A 13,268-nucleotide genomic window follows, 5' to 3' on the forward strand; every position below is an offset into this window, starting at 1 on the left:
TCTTAAGAGATAGCATTGTCGTGCAGGATTATCATTTAAAGTTAACACACATATTATAAAGCACTCATGTTTTAATTTCACCATTTATATAATTTGCCATTAATTTTTTTTTTAATAAATATATTATTGTAACATGAAATTTAACAAATTGACCTCAATCAGACCAAAATTCCTAAGTGAGGCAATTGCAAAGGCATTTGACTCCAGCAATTGAGGGGAGGTATTTCATTGAAAACAACATTGAGGAAGGCAATGGGGAAAAACTTTGACTTTTTATCCCATGAATTTGTTGGACATGAATAGAAATGAGTCCTGGCAACCATAGAGCCCAGCCCAATGGGCCATGTGCATGGGCTGGCAACTTTGAATGTCAGGACAATGTTGAGGATTGGTAATTAGATAATATGAAGTGGGAGATGGGGAAAGGAGATATTTTAGGGCTGAGCAAGTTGAGATGAAAGGATAGTGGGGATTACTAGAGTGATAGTTATTGAGCGGAGGGGAAGAGAGTCTGCGAGAGATGGCAATAATATTGAATAAAAATGTAGGAAGAAGCGTAATGGAGAGAGAGCAGGTGATTGATAGAGTATTATTAGTAGAAGTAAAAGCTGAACCAAATAACAAATTAGTCATTGTTCAGATCTACATAGCACCGAGCAATCATGGGAAGATGACGGGGTTTATGATCAGTTGAAGAGGACGCAATTGTGAATTTTCCTGGTGGGAAACGTTTGATAGTGATGGGGGATTGGAATACAAGGTTGGAGTAGGTGAGGGAAGAGATTGTGGTGAGGGCTAAGGTTTGGGAACAAGAAATGACTTTGTGGAGAAAGCAATTGAGTTCTACAGGAGTTAACCATCAGCAACACTTGGTTTAGAATAAAAGAAGACGTTTCAGGTGCGAAATGGTGGAATATCATGATTAATTAAAAATTGGAAATTTTCCACGGAATAAGATTTATTACGATCGGTCCGGTTACATCTGATGATGATGTAGTTACATTGAAACCTAATAAATCTTTATTTTGTGGAACATTGCCAATTTTTAATTAAACTTGGTCACAGTTTCCAGGGAACAGTTGCAGAGACTGATCATAACTTATTAGAAATTAATATTAATGTCAGATTCAAGAGGATAAAAAAGTTGAGAGCTAATCATGGAACCAATAAACTTGGTCATTGTTTACCTATACATGCCGACAGGAAATCATAGGGAGGAAGAAGTCGATAGGGTATAAAATCTGTCAAATAATATAATTGCTGGTGTTTCTGGAGGGGAACTTGGTGATGGGGTATTGGAATGCAATGACAGTGGACTACGGTCCATCATATGGCTAGGCACAGATTTAGGAAGGGTGATTAATTTGCACAGTTTCTAGGGAGCAGACATGCACTCTGACCATAGTTTAGCAATAATGTATTGTAACCTCAGATTCAAGAGGAAAGAGTCCTAAGCCATTCATGAAATTTGTGGTCATTTACTGAATTAACTATGCACATGGTTATTCCAAAATACTGACAATTTATATCTGAAGAATTTTGATGGTTTTTGAAACTTCTTGCCACACAATGTTGGGTCAATCTTTCAAGTAATCTCAGCATCATCAAGTCACTGCAAAATTTTATGACCTAAGTTTTCTGAAAATTATGCACGAGTCAAAACTGTATTATAATATAAAACCTAAGTCCAATTCACAAATTGTATTCAATAAAAGTGAGAGCCTAGAATCAAGGCAATTGAAAAAAGCTGATTGATATTTCTTCTATTATTTTTGTTTAGTGTAGGTTGGCAAGAAAGCATTGTCATATCTTGCTTTTCTTCAAAAAAGCTATTGGCGACAAAGAACGTACATCTTCCTAAGTGAGGGGTTGGCCAAATAAATGAGGATGCCAGTCTTATTTGAAATTCGTTTATGTCAAATAACCTTTGGGTTCACCGAGGCTCACAGCCCCCAGCTGTGTCCCTCAGAAGCGTCCCCTTCCCCAGACAATCCACCTCCCTTCATCTCCTCATTTATTTTGACCCATGAGGGTCAAAGACCCTATCTAACATCACCCACTCATCAGCACCTGACTCCTCCTCCTCAGGATCATTACTTATTCCCAAACTAACCTCTTCTGGACAGACTCATCATTTACAGAGGTCTTATCTGACATGTGACCCACGGCATATCAGCGGCTGGCACATACAACAGCAATTTGCAGGAAAAATCATACGATTAGGATTTTTTTGGAAGTTTTTTTATTATTTTTTTCTCCACGTTACAATTAATAATTAAAGTGGTCAATCACTCAATATAACAAGTGTTTTTTTAGAAAAATAGACTTTTAACTGCTAATTATTTGTACAAAATTTATCAATCCATGCGATATGATGATATGCATATTACATACAATAAAAAGTTTTTATTTCAAGGTACTCATGCATGCTTGATGTGTTACAGTTTCAATAAGGAATAGAGAACCGTCCATCCATTTGGAGTGTTTTACCTCCTTCTCACTAATGCAAGCCACAATTATCAGTGATAAGTCCCGCAAATATCACAAAGTAGGTCATACCAACTGAGACCACACATAACAAGTCATAAAATATTTCCCAGGTCAACAATACATATATGTCATTTTTCAAAGTCTTAAAACTCTGACCTTTGGCAAGAAAATAAGAGATCACAAATTAATTGCTTGACCTCGAACTAATCTGCTTCTGTACTTCCAAACATCCTGAAAAAAGATACCACAATTTTATATAAACAACTATTTCACCGAATATTTACTCATTACAAAATTTGCATTAAGTTATACTTGTAAGATTGATGTTAATGGCACACTTGACATTATAATACACTCGCTTATAGTATACACCCAAAGGGTGGTGCAAACTAAAGTTAGTAGAACACATTCCTTCCCAAGAGCTGGGTCATATTCGCACTCATTGTAGACATCAGCTATCATAAGCAAGATTGTTTTTCTTTCAAATAATGCAGACTTCAAAATGACTATGTAATGAAATTTCCAATTAAAGAGAATGGAGACACATTGATGTCGAATACAGAAAAAAATATTTGCTTTATTTATTTGTATTCTTTGATCCTTATGGGTGAAGTGATTCTGATGCTTTAATATTTGTTGACTTGCATGCGCACCAATCTAGTGCAATACAAATATGAAACACAGAGCTAGATTAAAATTAAGAGGATACTTGGTTAATGAAATTGAACATTCCGGAAGAGCAATGGTCATTATGGTGTGATGATTCAAAGGGGAGAAGTTGAACTGTCGACAACCATTAGCAAAGGAACATTACTGTCATGCAACTGTCAAAAAGTCTGCCATTCCTGGCCTTGAAAAGCTATGAAATTCAGCCAATCGCATTAATCTGAATGGGAACACATTGAGTGAGTGAAATCAAGTAGGCAGGTATTGGCTATCAAAGATGTACCTATTCAATCTCATTCCATTTCTTTGATCAACTTAAACTCGGCTTCGTCTCGAAAGAAACATTAATTACCAGTAAAACAACACTTCCTAATGTGTTTGACCAACGTAACCAAAAGCTTATCACGAGATATGGAATTCATTTAAAGTCACATTGTGTACATTAAAAATTGGTCTTTTGAAAAATTTTCTCTCATTTCTATTGGCAAAAGATTAGCCCAACAAATGAGAAAAAAAATTCTTCACTATCCCAAAAGCTGCATTTGATTATATTTTTCTTTTCCAGTAAAACAATGTATTTTATAAAAATACTAAAGATCACTTTTGACATTTAAAATTAATGATGATAAAGCAATTTTCAGGGGCAGTTTCACAATTAATTGAAATCATCTATTGCTTAAGGACAAAGTGACGAAAATTGCTGCAAATGTTCATTACCTGGAAATCCATGACGAGGCCCATCTTCTTTGCCATGCCTTCAATTTCCATTGCCACCTCTTCCTGTATAGTCCCATGGACATCAATGTACTCGCATTCAGAAGCTGCATAGTGACAAGATATGGCCTTTCTAAATCCCTGTGAAGAATTATTAAAAGGATTATTTGGTTTCTCAAAATATGCCCTGATGTCAGAATCGGAGCAAATGAAATAAGTAACAAGAGCTTAACTCCAAGGAACATTTCATAATCTCTCATCGAAATATCATATTTATCATAACAGGGAATTGGCAATTTGTTTATGGGACAGGAATTAAGCAAAGGGGTTTTACATGTTTCACACTCGCGTTTTATTCCCTGCTGTGACATTCAAACCCTTACTTGATAGCAGTGATGGGCCAATTTGTTTCTTTGGCCCTAGTGCCACTGGTTCTTGATATTGGTGTAGCATGGGTTTCTCAGAAATCCCCGCTAACGATCATCTCTCCCAAGGAGGAGTACCACTCAGCAAACAAGACAACGTCCACTACTGAGTTCCCCCCCCCTTTTTGCTACCATGAAGTCGTCCGCCTTCCCCCCGAATGGAGCGATGGCCGTGCTATCTCGATGACTGATAAAGTGAGATGATCCGGGAGCAGTGACCCATTCCTACCCTGATACCCTGCCTCTGAGTCCGTTGGTCGAGCCTAAGACCACACCAACGATGCCCAACCTTGCCCTGCTTGCTCATCCCTACTCCCCAGTGCCTGAACCCCTTTGTTTAAAAAGGGTTAAATAAAGACTCATAAAGCGAATATGACTCTCTCATTCTGTGCAACGCTCCAACCAATGATGTCGTGGCCGCCAACCACGTGGCATTACAGGTAGACCTGGAACTGAAACACTATGGTTCCAGAACAACTATTTACACAGTGTTATTCACTATCTGAAATGTTGTATTAGATCATAACAGTCCATGAAACATTTTAAAATCAGAGTGCTCCACTTTGTTGCTGTTTATAAATACCTACGTATGTCTCCCTGAGCCACATAATTCGATGACAAGCTGTCCACAATTGCCCATAATTAGCCATACCTATGAGTTACAGTTGAATAAATATGAGGTATACTAATAGTGCTCCTTCTTATGTCATAGTTAAAATAGTGACTTTCCTATGTTGTGTAGCAGTAACATGGCAGCTAACCCATTTTTGAACAGATAAGGGTTTTATGTGCATAATTGCACTGAATTCCATAACTTTTGAACTACATACCTAAAATCAACATGAAATTTGATGTAAACCACTAACTGTAAAACTCTTTCATTTCAGTTTACGAACTCTTAATAACAATACACATGTTATCATATAACAAAAATGCATTAACAACGATGAATTCCTTGGTATTTTTTCAACCACCAGCCAATATAAAAAATGGAGAGTCATGGATTGCAACATTTCACCACGGATTGATGCCTCAAATCACTTTGCGAGGGTAAACTGCTGCTGCAGAAGAGGAAAGGACGGCACGGGGAGAACTCAATGGCAAAGACAGGAACAGGATGGATTGGAAATAGACCTTGAGGCACAATGGGTAGTTAGAAACATAATGTGAGGGAAGACCTCAAAAAGGAAGACCAAGAGACGAGTTTAGGGGACAAATTGAGGAGGATGTAAAACAGAGAGGCTACCAGGGTAACTTCTCCCCACTTGACATACATTCATACTAGGTGAGGGCATTGACAATGAAAGGAGAAGAGTGGAAGGCTGCGGCAAAGCAATCTTGGAATTGAAACATTGATGATGATGACTATAACTCATCCACCCTTTTCTTGAATTTTGACAAACTTTAGTCTCAAATATTATCCATCACCATTCACTAATTTTTACTCTCCATGTCATTGAACTTCACTTTAAAATTCTTCCTCATTCATCACCGTATCCAGCTCACATTCATCCTTTTCTAAATCTAAACTGCTACATCACTTTCCCAATTTTACTCATCAAGCCTAACCCTATCCTTCCATAAAAAACTGCTTATTTCTTTCATGAGCACAACTTAGAACTAAAAAAAGCTGAGGATAATTAGATCCCATCAAACTCCAAAGAGGACACAAAACCAATCACGGAGCTAAATGCACACCCACGTGATTAATCGATAAATGTATAGATCATAATACTCATCAAAGCATTTATTTTGCCTCTTTGATACAGAGTACAGGGTCGCACCCAAAAGTGGTAGGACTGATTTTCTCTGCCACGAACGGAGCGGTGGAGGGGGGTCTGCCTGGCAGGTTAAGGTGGAGGGGGCTCTTAGCAACAGACCGACACCAACCTCAGTCGCCTGCGGGCTGTCGTTGAGTGAGGACACCATTTTTAGTGAAGCAAGTTTTTTGTCCGCATCGAAAAACAAAATGAATCTGAATTTAGAGCAACGTTATTCAACGGTATGAAGTTTTGTGCGAAACTCGGGAAGACGGCAACTGAGACCCTCGACATGATCAAGCAGGCTTATGGGGACACTGCCTTAAGCCGTTCCACAGTATTTGAGTGGCACAAGTTGTCTAAAGAGGGTATCTTAACCATTATCATACCTTTGTTCTATTGATGCCAGAGCCATGGATGAGAATTGGATGAAAAAACACAGTGTCACCCTTTTCCATTGGCAGCTCCAATCTCTTCACATTTTCATGTCCTTGTATTCCGTGGTACGCCTTGTTCACACCATACTAAAGGATTTGCGAGAGGAAACATTAAGGGATGGAGAACTGAAAATAATACTTCCCCCACCACAACCATTCCTTCAAATTTCAATGAAAAATATATTTTCTCTCAATTATGCATGAGGAGTGTCTTGATTAGGACTCACAAACTTTCCCTGCCCTTAATTTGGCACAGCCTGTGCCAAAACCAAAGGGTTTGCAGTGAAGGTGAGTTCTACATTCAGAGCATGAGGATTTATTTATCTCCCCCCTTGAGAATATTCATGCTTTAATTCTGAACCACAGCGAAGCAATTCAGGCTGAGCACATCTTAAGGCATTGCCTGACTTTGAATTTCCCTGGTGCCTTAATCATTGGCACCATGCCAATAGTTTGGCTGCATTTTCTTTTTTTCAATGGTCCAATGCACCATAGGTGACAGAGCGATGGCTGGTGGACTTCCAAACAGAAGACTACTTGTAAGTATCTAAGATATGCGAAGCAGTAATGCAAGCAGGCATCTTAGATCTCCCTGCCTTCCAGGAAGGCGTGATTCCACACTCCAGTGAGAGCGGCACGAGATCATTTGTCAGTCTAAATCAGCCATCCAACAAATGGTTGCTTGCTGGTGCAGTCGAAATGCAGTGGCTGGTAAAACCTTATCTGGGAAAGGATGCAGCAAGCAATAGCTACAATGCATTTCTTATTCAGTCAAAGAATTACATCATAATTCTTAATAACTCAAGGTGCACTTAAGAGAATAAGTTGATTTTAAGCAATTGAAAAAAAATCTGAGGTATCATTTCTAACCAAATTAACATGAATCTTTCTTAAAACCATACTATTGTCACAGTCTATTCTTGACTACATCCAATTTCTTACAAGTGAATGGGAGCGTAATCAATGACATATTTCTGGCGACCCCCAGGCCTCACTGTGGTACAACTGAAAGTCTGGTACCAACCTACCAACACATCCATCTGCCAATGCATTTTTTTGGTTTATTTAATAAGTAGATTTAGTGAGCATGATAATTAACTTTGCTAAATAATCACCATTCAGACATATGGTATTAATATAGTGAACTTGGAAAAATTGCAAAGACGATTATGGATCCTCATTTGCCAGAATAACCATTTAAAGCCTTGAACTTAGAAACTCAATAATAACCACATTAATAGAGTCGTCCAAATACAAAATCCAAAATTTTGAAGCATATGGAATGAAAAACAATTCAAGCAAACAGGTGAAGTGCAACTGTAAGGCAAGGACAATCCAATAAATTGCTAGCAATGAGACTCATAAAAATGCCCTTTTCTTTCTTAAACATTGCTTTTACAATGCAACAATTTCAGAGCGTAAAAATCATTCGCCTTGACTGGGACTCGAACCCAGATCCCTCAATATCCGAGGCGTCCTCTTAAACTCTGAAATTTTGGGGCTTTTAAAGGAACTAGATGTTATGACGAAATACCGTACATACAATGTCACATGCATTCGTAGTCGTGCGCGAGGCGCCACTGTCCACGAGGTTAAAAGCCAACTTTAAACACGTATGGTGTTTTCCCTTTGACAAATTCCAAAGAAACTGCGGGAGATGCCGCAACAGTAACTTTTAACGGAGTCATCCGCTAATGTGCATTTTAATGCAACAATTTCAGAGCGTAAAAATCATTCGCCTTGACTGGGACTCGAACCCAGATCCCTCAATATCCGGTCGAGTGCTTTAGCCACTTAAGCTACCGAGGCGTCCTCTTAAACTCTGAAATTTTGGGGCTTTTAAAGGAACTAGATGTTATGAACACCATACGTGTTTAAAGTTGGCTTTTAACCTCGTGGACAGTGGCGCCTCGCGCACGACTACGAATGCATGTGACATTGTATGTACGGTATTTCGTCATAACATCTAGTTCCTTTAAAAGCCCCAAAATTTCAGAGTTTAAGAGGACGCCTCGGTAGCTTAAGTGGCTAAAGCACTCGACCGGATATTGAGGGATCTGGGTTCGAGTCCCAGTCAAGGCGAATGATTTTTACGCTCTGAAATTGTTGCATTAAAATGCACATTAGCGGATGACTCCGTTAAAAGTTACTGTTGCGGCATCTCCCGCAGTTTCTTTGGAATTGCTTTTACAGTTCGAAAAATTATAATGGCACAAACAGAATTGATATTATATAATCATAATATACAATACTAGTATAATTAGAGCCTAGCATGCATATTTAGCACTCGTACACTTCCTAGAGACAAAAATTCTGAGCATGATTATGCATTACAGAGTATTAAATTTCATACCTTCAACTTTGGATATTCGTGCTTCAATAAGACCCCTTTGTGGCTCCCTGGCACAACAAATAAACACCCATTATCTTTGGTGACCTTTTCCATCGCAGTCCATGATGCCACTATTCTGTCCGCAGGGCGGAATGGGAAGTAATGTAAATCCTGATGTCAGAGAAAGAAACACTATTATGGAAGAGCCCATTTTTGATCTTTAGCTACTGCTAGTGCTTGCATAATTTCAAGTGTGGTCAAAGACAAATCATCTCTTCCAACAGTGGCCTAGAGTGACCATATGGTTAGATAGTCACGATTCAGAGGAATGAAACCTTCTCAAAAAGGCCTTAAATGGAAGAATAATTGCACATCACACCATGTACGAGTAACTTTTCTTGAGCAAAAAAATGATCAAAACCAGAGGAATGAATTTGGCGACAGAGATAGACCTACCTGGTGAGGAGGATGCTGGGAAGTCTCCTTTCCCGAGTCCGGAGGCTTGTTTATCAGCATGGTGTGCATTGCCATGATATTGGGCCCAGTAAAACATTCCACATAATCCAGCATCTGAATAAATAAATGAGTTGCATTATCACCAACTGATTTAAAAAATTTAAGTATTCATATTTCATAATCCAAAGAAACTGCCGGAAATGCTGTGACAGCAACTTTAATTAATAGAGTAGTCTGCTGATATGCTTTGAAACACAACAATTTCCGAGAGTAAAACTTATTTGCCTTTTATAGGATCCCTTTGATGTCAGGTCAAACTTTACTGGCGAAAGTGCTTTGGCCAGTAAAGCTCCTGAGGCTTCCTCTTACGCTAAGAAATTGTATGGGCTTTTAAGGATCAAGGTTGTACAATTTTGTGCATACATTATCATGTCATTATTTTCAGTCGTGTGCATTGCACCATGGTCCATCATGTTAAGGCCAACGTTTTAAACACTAATGTGTCACACTCTTTTGATAAATTGAAGTAAACTGAAGGAGATGCCGCTACAGTAACTTTTAACAGAGTCATCTGCTAATGCACATCACAATGAAACAAAGAGTAAAAATCATTCACAAAGTTTAAGACAGCCCCGAAAATTTCAGAGTTTAAGAGGACACCTCAGTAGCTTTATTGTATGGCTCTTGAATATTTTTTCATACTCATTTACACAGCCTGAAATGGATCTTCGTATGGAATTGAAATAATTCAGGGTAACTGGCAACACTTTAGGATGCATTAAAAAAAAGATCAAACCGTATTTGACAACAAATTTGCAACTAATGTTTATTTATGGTTTTCACAAAGAAAAATAAATAATGAGGAACAAACTACATTAAAAATGAGTTGAAAAGCAAAGAGTAACATCTGTCCTAATGTACACAATCTCAAGTCACCCCACCAATATGCGAATATCCATGTTTGGATATTAGCATATTAGTGGGATGTGACCGCTCAAGTAATTGTGACATCATTTCTTTGAATTTGTTATGAATTGCCAAAAAACAAACGAAAAACAAAAATAGTTTTGATATCTTACTTACACATTACGAATACTATAAAATATTAGTACATGTATATTTTGCTTAAAAGAAATGTACCAAAAAGTTGGAAAAATGCCACAGCTGTGTTTAATTGAAAAGGAAAGAGCAGGATGAGAGAATGTCATAATTAGTTAAGTACACACGCAATTACTGAAGAGAAACCTTTAGAGGCAGTACTTTAAATTTCACAATCCGAGAAGTGGTTACATTCCAGACCTTTCCCATCACATTGCACAAAATATATTCTCTACTGGGATTTCAAGAACTCGGGTAAAAAAAAGATAAATCCTTACCTTATCTAAAAGGAAGTATTTTGCGAACACTTCATCCCAAACGATATTTTGCAATTTATTTATTAAATACTCTCCTTTGGCATTAGTTTTTAAAAGGGAAATGTCCTTCATTACGGTGACATTTCCTTTCGGCACTCGTCCATCACAGTAATCCAGAAATCGCAACCTTCGCACAAACAAAGGGCATTATTTTAACAATAAAAACAGGAATTTTAACAAAAGAATCATTTCATGGGACAATATATAACCTGCATTCTTCAATGAGGCCATCATCTACTATGCCTGGTATGACCAGGTAACCGTTGTCTTCATAAAACTGTCTCTGGCTCCTAGTCAGTTTATTGTTGTTAAATGTGTAGCGAAATTCGTTTGATGTGTACGTAGGATATGTGGCAGCAGAAACCTGATTTGGGTACTAGAATAGGTCAAGGAGTATGCACAGCTGTATGAAATGTCACTATTATTTTTCATGCATATTAAATAGTAAGGATACAGCAGTTATGATGGGTTGCCTACAGCTTAAATGGCGATGCAAAGTTTTTAATCTCTCTGACGTCATGTTCATCTGTTGTATGAGAATGATAAAAAAAAACATTATTAGATATATTCCACATAATACGACTGTGCTATTCCACATTTCTCAATTATACATACTTAATGGTCTGAGTAACTAACTCTACTGCGTTTTAAGTTTATTCACACTGCTAAACTTACCTTAGGGAATCCAATCCACAGCAACGAGATAATAGGTGCTTCAGCATTCAACGTGAACTGATAAGTCTTCCTTGTTGATATCCACAAGTGATTGCAAACACCGCAATCGCATATGTTTTGGTCATGTGATCGCTTTCAATTTATTTAAGGGAACAGTGGAGACCTCTACGGCTTTTCATTCAACTGCTGAAAATGCATGAATTGTAGGAGAAGTGCGTGGATCAGTGATCCAGATGCACGTCATAAAGGCGTTCAGGGGATTAGTGGGCGTTACCGAGGACAGTTAATAAGTGATCGTTATCTCGAATTTCTGGTATCACTGATCTCACAGTTTTTTGCCAATGCCTGCTCAAAATATTTTATCAGATAGGCACACCTTCAAAATCCTCAATATGGAAACAGCGACCGTTGGAAGCGTTGGTATTCATCCCAATGAGTCTCATCATCAACTTGTGAGAAATAGTGACTGTAACAGTGTAGACGAGTCGGGTGACTCTATTACAATGCGTGCCAGGACTTCAGGAATGACAAAGCTGCATTGGATAACTGTGATTATTTTGTGCTATGTTAATTTAATCAACTACATGGACCGGTTTACAGTTGCAGGTAAATAATTTTTCTTACTCTAGCGGAGTACATATTAGGAGTTGTAATTCTAATTTGCTATTGCTTAAGTTGTGAATCTTCCCGGGCCGGCAGGAAATCTGGGGTCATTATTTCTTGTGAAAATTCATAGTTTCCTAACTCTGAAACGTTGAGTTTTCGATCTGTGTATTTATTTATTTGTTATGTGCTGTTGTATCGTTGTACACGATTTGGAGTATACATTGTATGAATATTTGGTAATGAAAATTCCCAATTCGTACACCCGTGACGTTGACCTACATCGTACGATTCCTCACAACCAATGAGCGCTGTCTGCCTGCATCGCGTGAATTCAAATCGTGCCGTGGCATATCTTGGAATATATGCGATATGATCTATTTATTGTTCCAAATGTCCTCGCAATTCAATGAGAAGACAGTGGATGCTGCTCTTGATTTAATTTTTTGTATCTTATTATTCAAAGTTGTTGAAGTAATCTTAGAAGTATCCGGTGTGGTACCTTTTTTATCACGATACGAATGAATGCTCCTTGTTATTAAAGCTTTGGTGTGAAAATTCTGACATTTTGCGAACGTGGCACGATTTATTATTTCTCTTTTCCATGTGTTACCTTTTGGTGCCTGTCTTCCCTTCCTAATATTCGAGCTCATTACTTACCTAGCCAATATTCTAAGACACCGGCTAGTTAGGCCAATTTCCTCTAAATGTTGTCTTCAAATGGGTGAAAGGAGTTATTTCACGGGATGATTCGATTATAAATTACCTTGTCAGGAATATTACTGCCACCAATAATATTCTATTTTCATTTCCTTCTCTAAGCCGTAAGCGCGTTAGTCTGTGTGATGGCCGTAATTATTTTTCTGTGGCTAGGAATTACAGTCATCAATAATTATTCAAATCCATTCAAGGCTATGGTTGTTTTTTTCTCATCTCATTTTAAACTGAATTATTATTTCCAATGAGCTGTCCAATGCTTTGTGCTTAGTATTTCCAGGATGTTACCCTCCTTATCACTCGAGAAATAGGAAGGCCAAGAAGAAAAGTTTTACAAAGATGCGGGGCAAATAACTGGAACCTTATATAAGGATGCTAAGGAAAACTTAAACATGGACCTTTGTATGCCTCGGAGACTTATTTGTTTGGATTAGAAAGTGTGCCGAGTATTGAGTAATTGTAATAATGCAGAGTGAGCTATTGCAATACTATATTCATTGTATGGGGTTTCAAGATATTTTGGTGTCATGTTAGTCGGGGTTTAAGATACAGTGAGTGTCAGGAGCCATCATAAATTT

At 38.0% G+C, this 13,268-nt stretch overlaps 2 protein-coding genes across 2 annotated transcripts in view; one reads left to right on the top strand and one right to left on the bottom strand.

The window, feature by feature from the left end:
- Nucleotides 1-2,244: 2,244 nt before the first annotated feature.
- On the bottom strand, nucleotides 2,245-11,484 carry LOC139694786 (phytanoyl-CoA dioxygenase, peroxisomal-like). Its single transcript, XM_071593309.1, has 9 exons — nucleotides 11,371-11,484; nucleotides 11,150-11,221; nucleotides 10,905-11,071; nucleotides 10,657-10,822; nucleotides 9,281-9,394; nucleotides 8,846-8,995; nucleotides 6,445-6,579; nucleotides 3,874-4,011; nucleotides 2,245-2,721 (listed from the first exon to the last, which is right to left on the bottom strand). Exons 2-9 carry the CDS (start codon nucleotides 11,219-11,221, stop codon nucleotides 2,668-2,670), a joined length of 996 nt encoding a protein of 331 aa, XP_071449410.1. The 5' UTR covers nucleotides 11,371-11,484; the 3' UTR covers nucleotides 2,245-2,667.
- Nucleotides 11,421-13,268, top strand: part of spin (Protein spinster) — a 30,290-nt gene continuing 28,442 nt past the window's right edge. The window contains exon 1 of the mRNA XM_071593308.1: nucleotides 11,421-11,976. Coding sequence (XP_071449409.1) covers nucleotides 11,712-11,976 — 265 coding nt within the window. The 5' untranslated portion in view covers nucleotides 11,421-11,711. The remainder of the gene's footprint in view (nucleotides 11,977-13,268) is intronic.

Source organism: Hetaerina americana, unplaced genomic scaffold (genome assembly GCF_022747635.1).
Source record: "Hetaerina americana unplaced genomic scaffold, ioHetAmer1.1.p SCAF_55, whole genome shotgun sequence".
Lineage (NCBI taxonomy): Eukaryota > Metazoa > Arthropoda > Insecta > Odonata > Calopterygidae > Hetaerina > Hetaerina americana.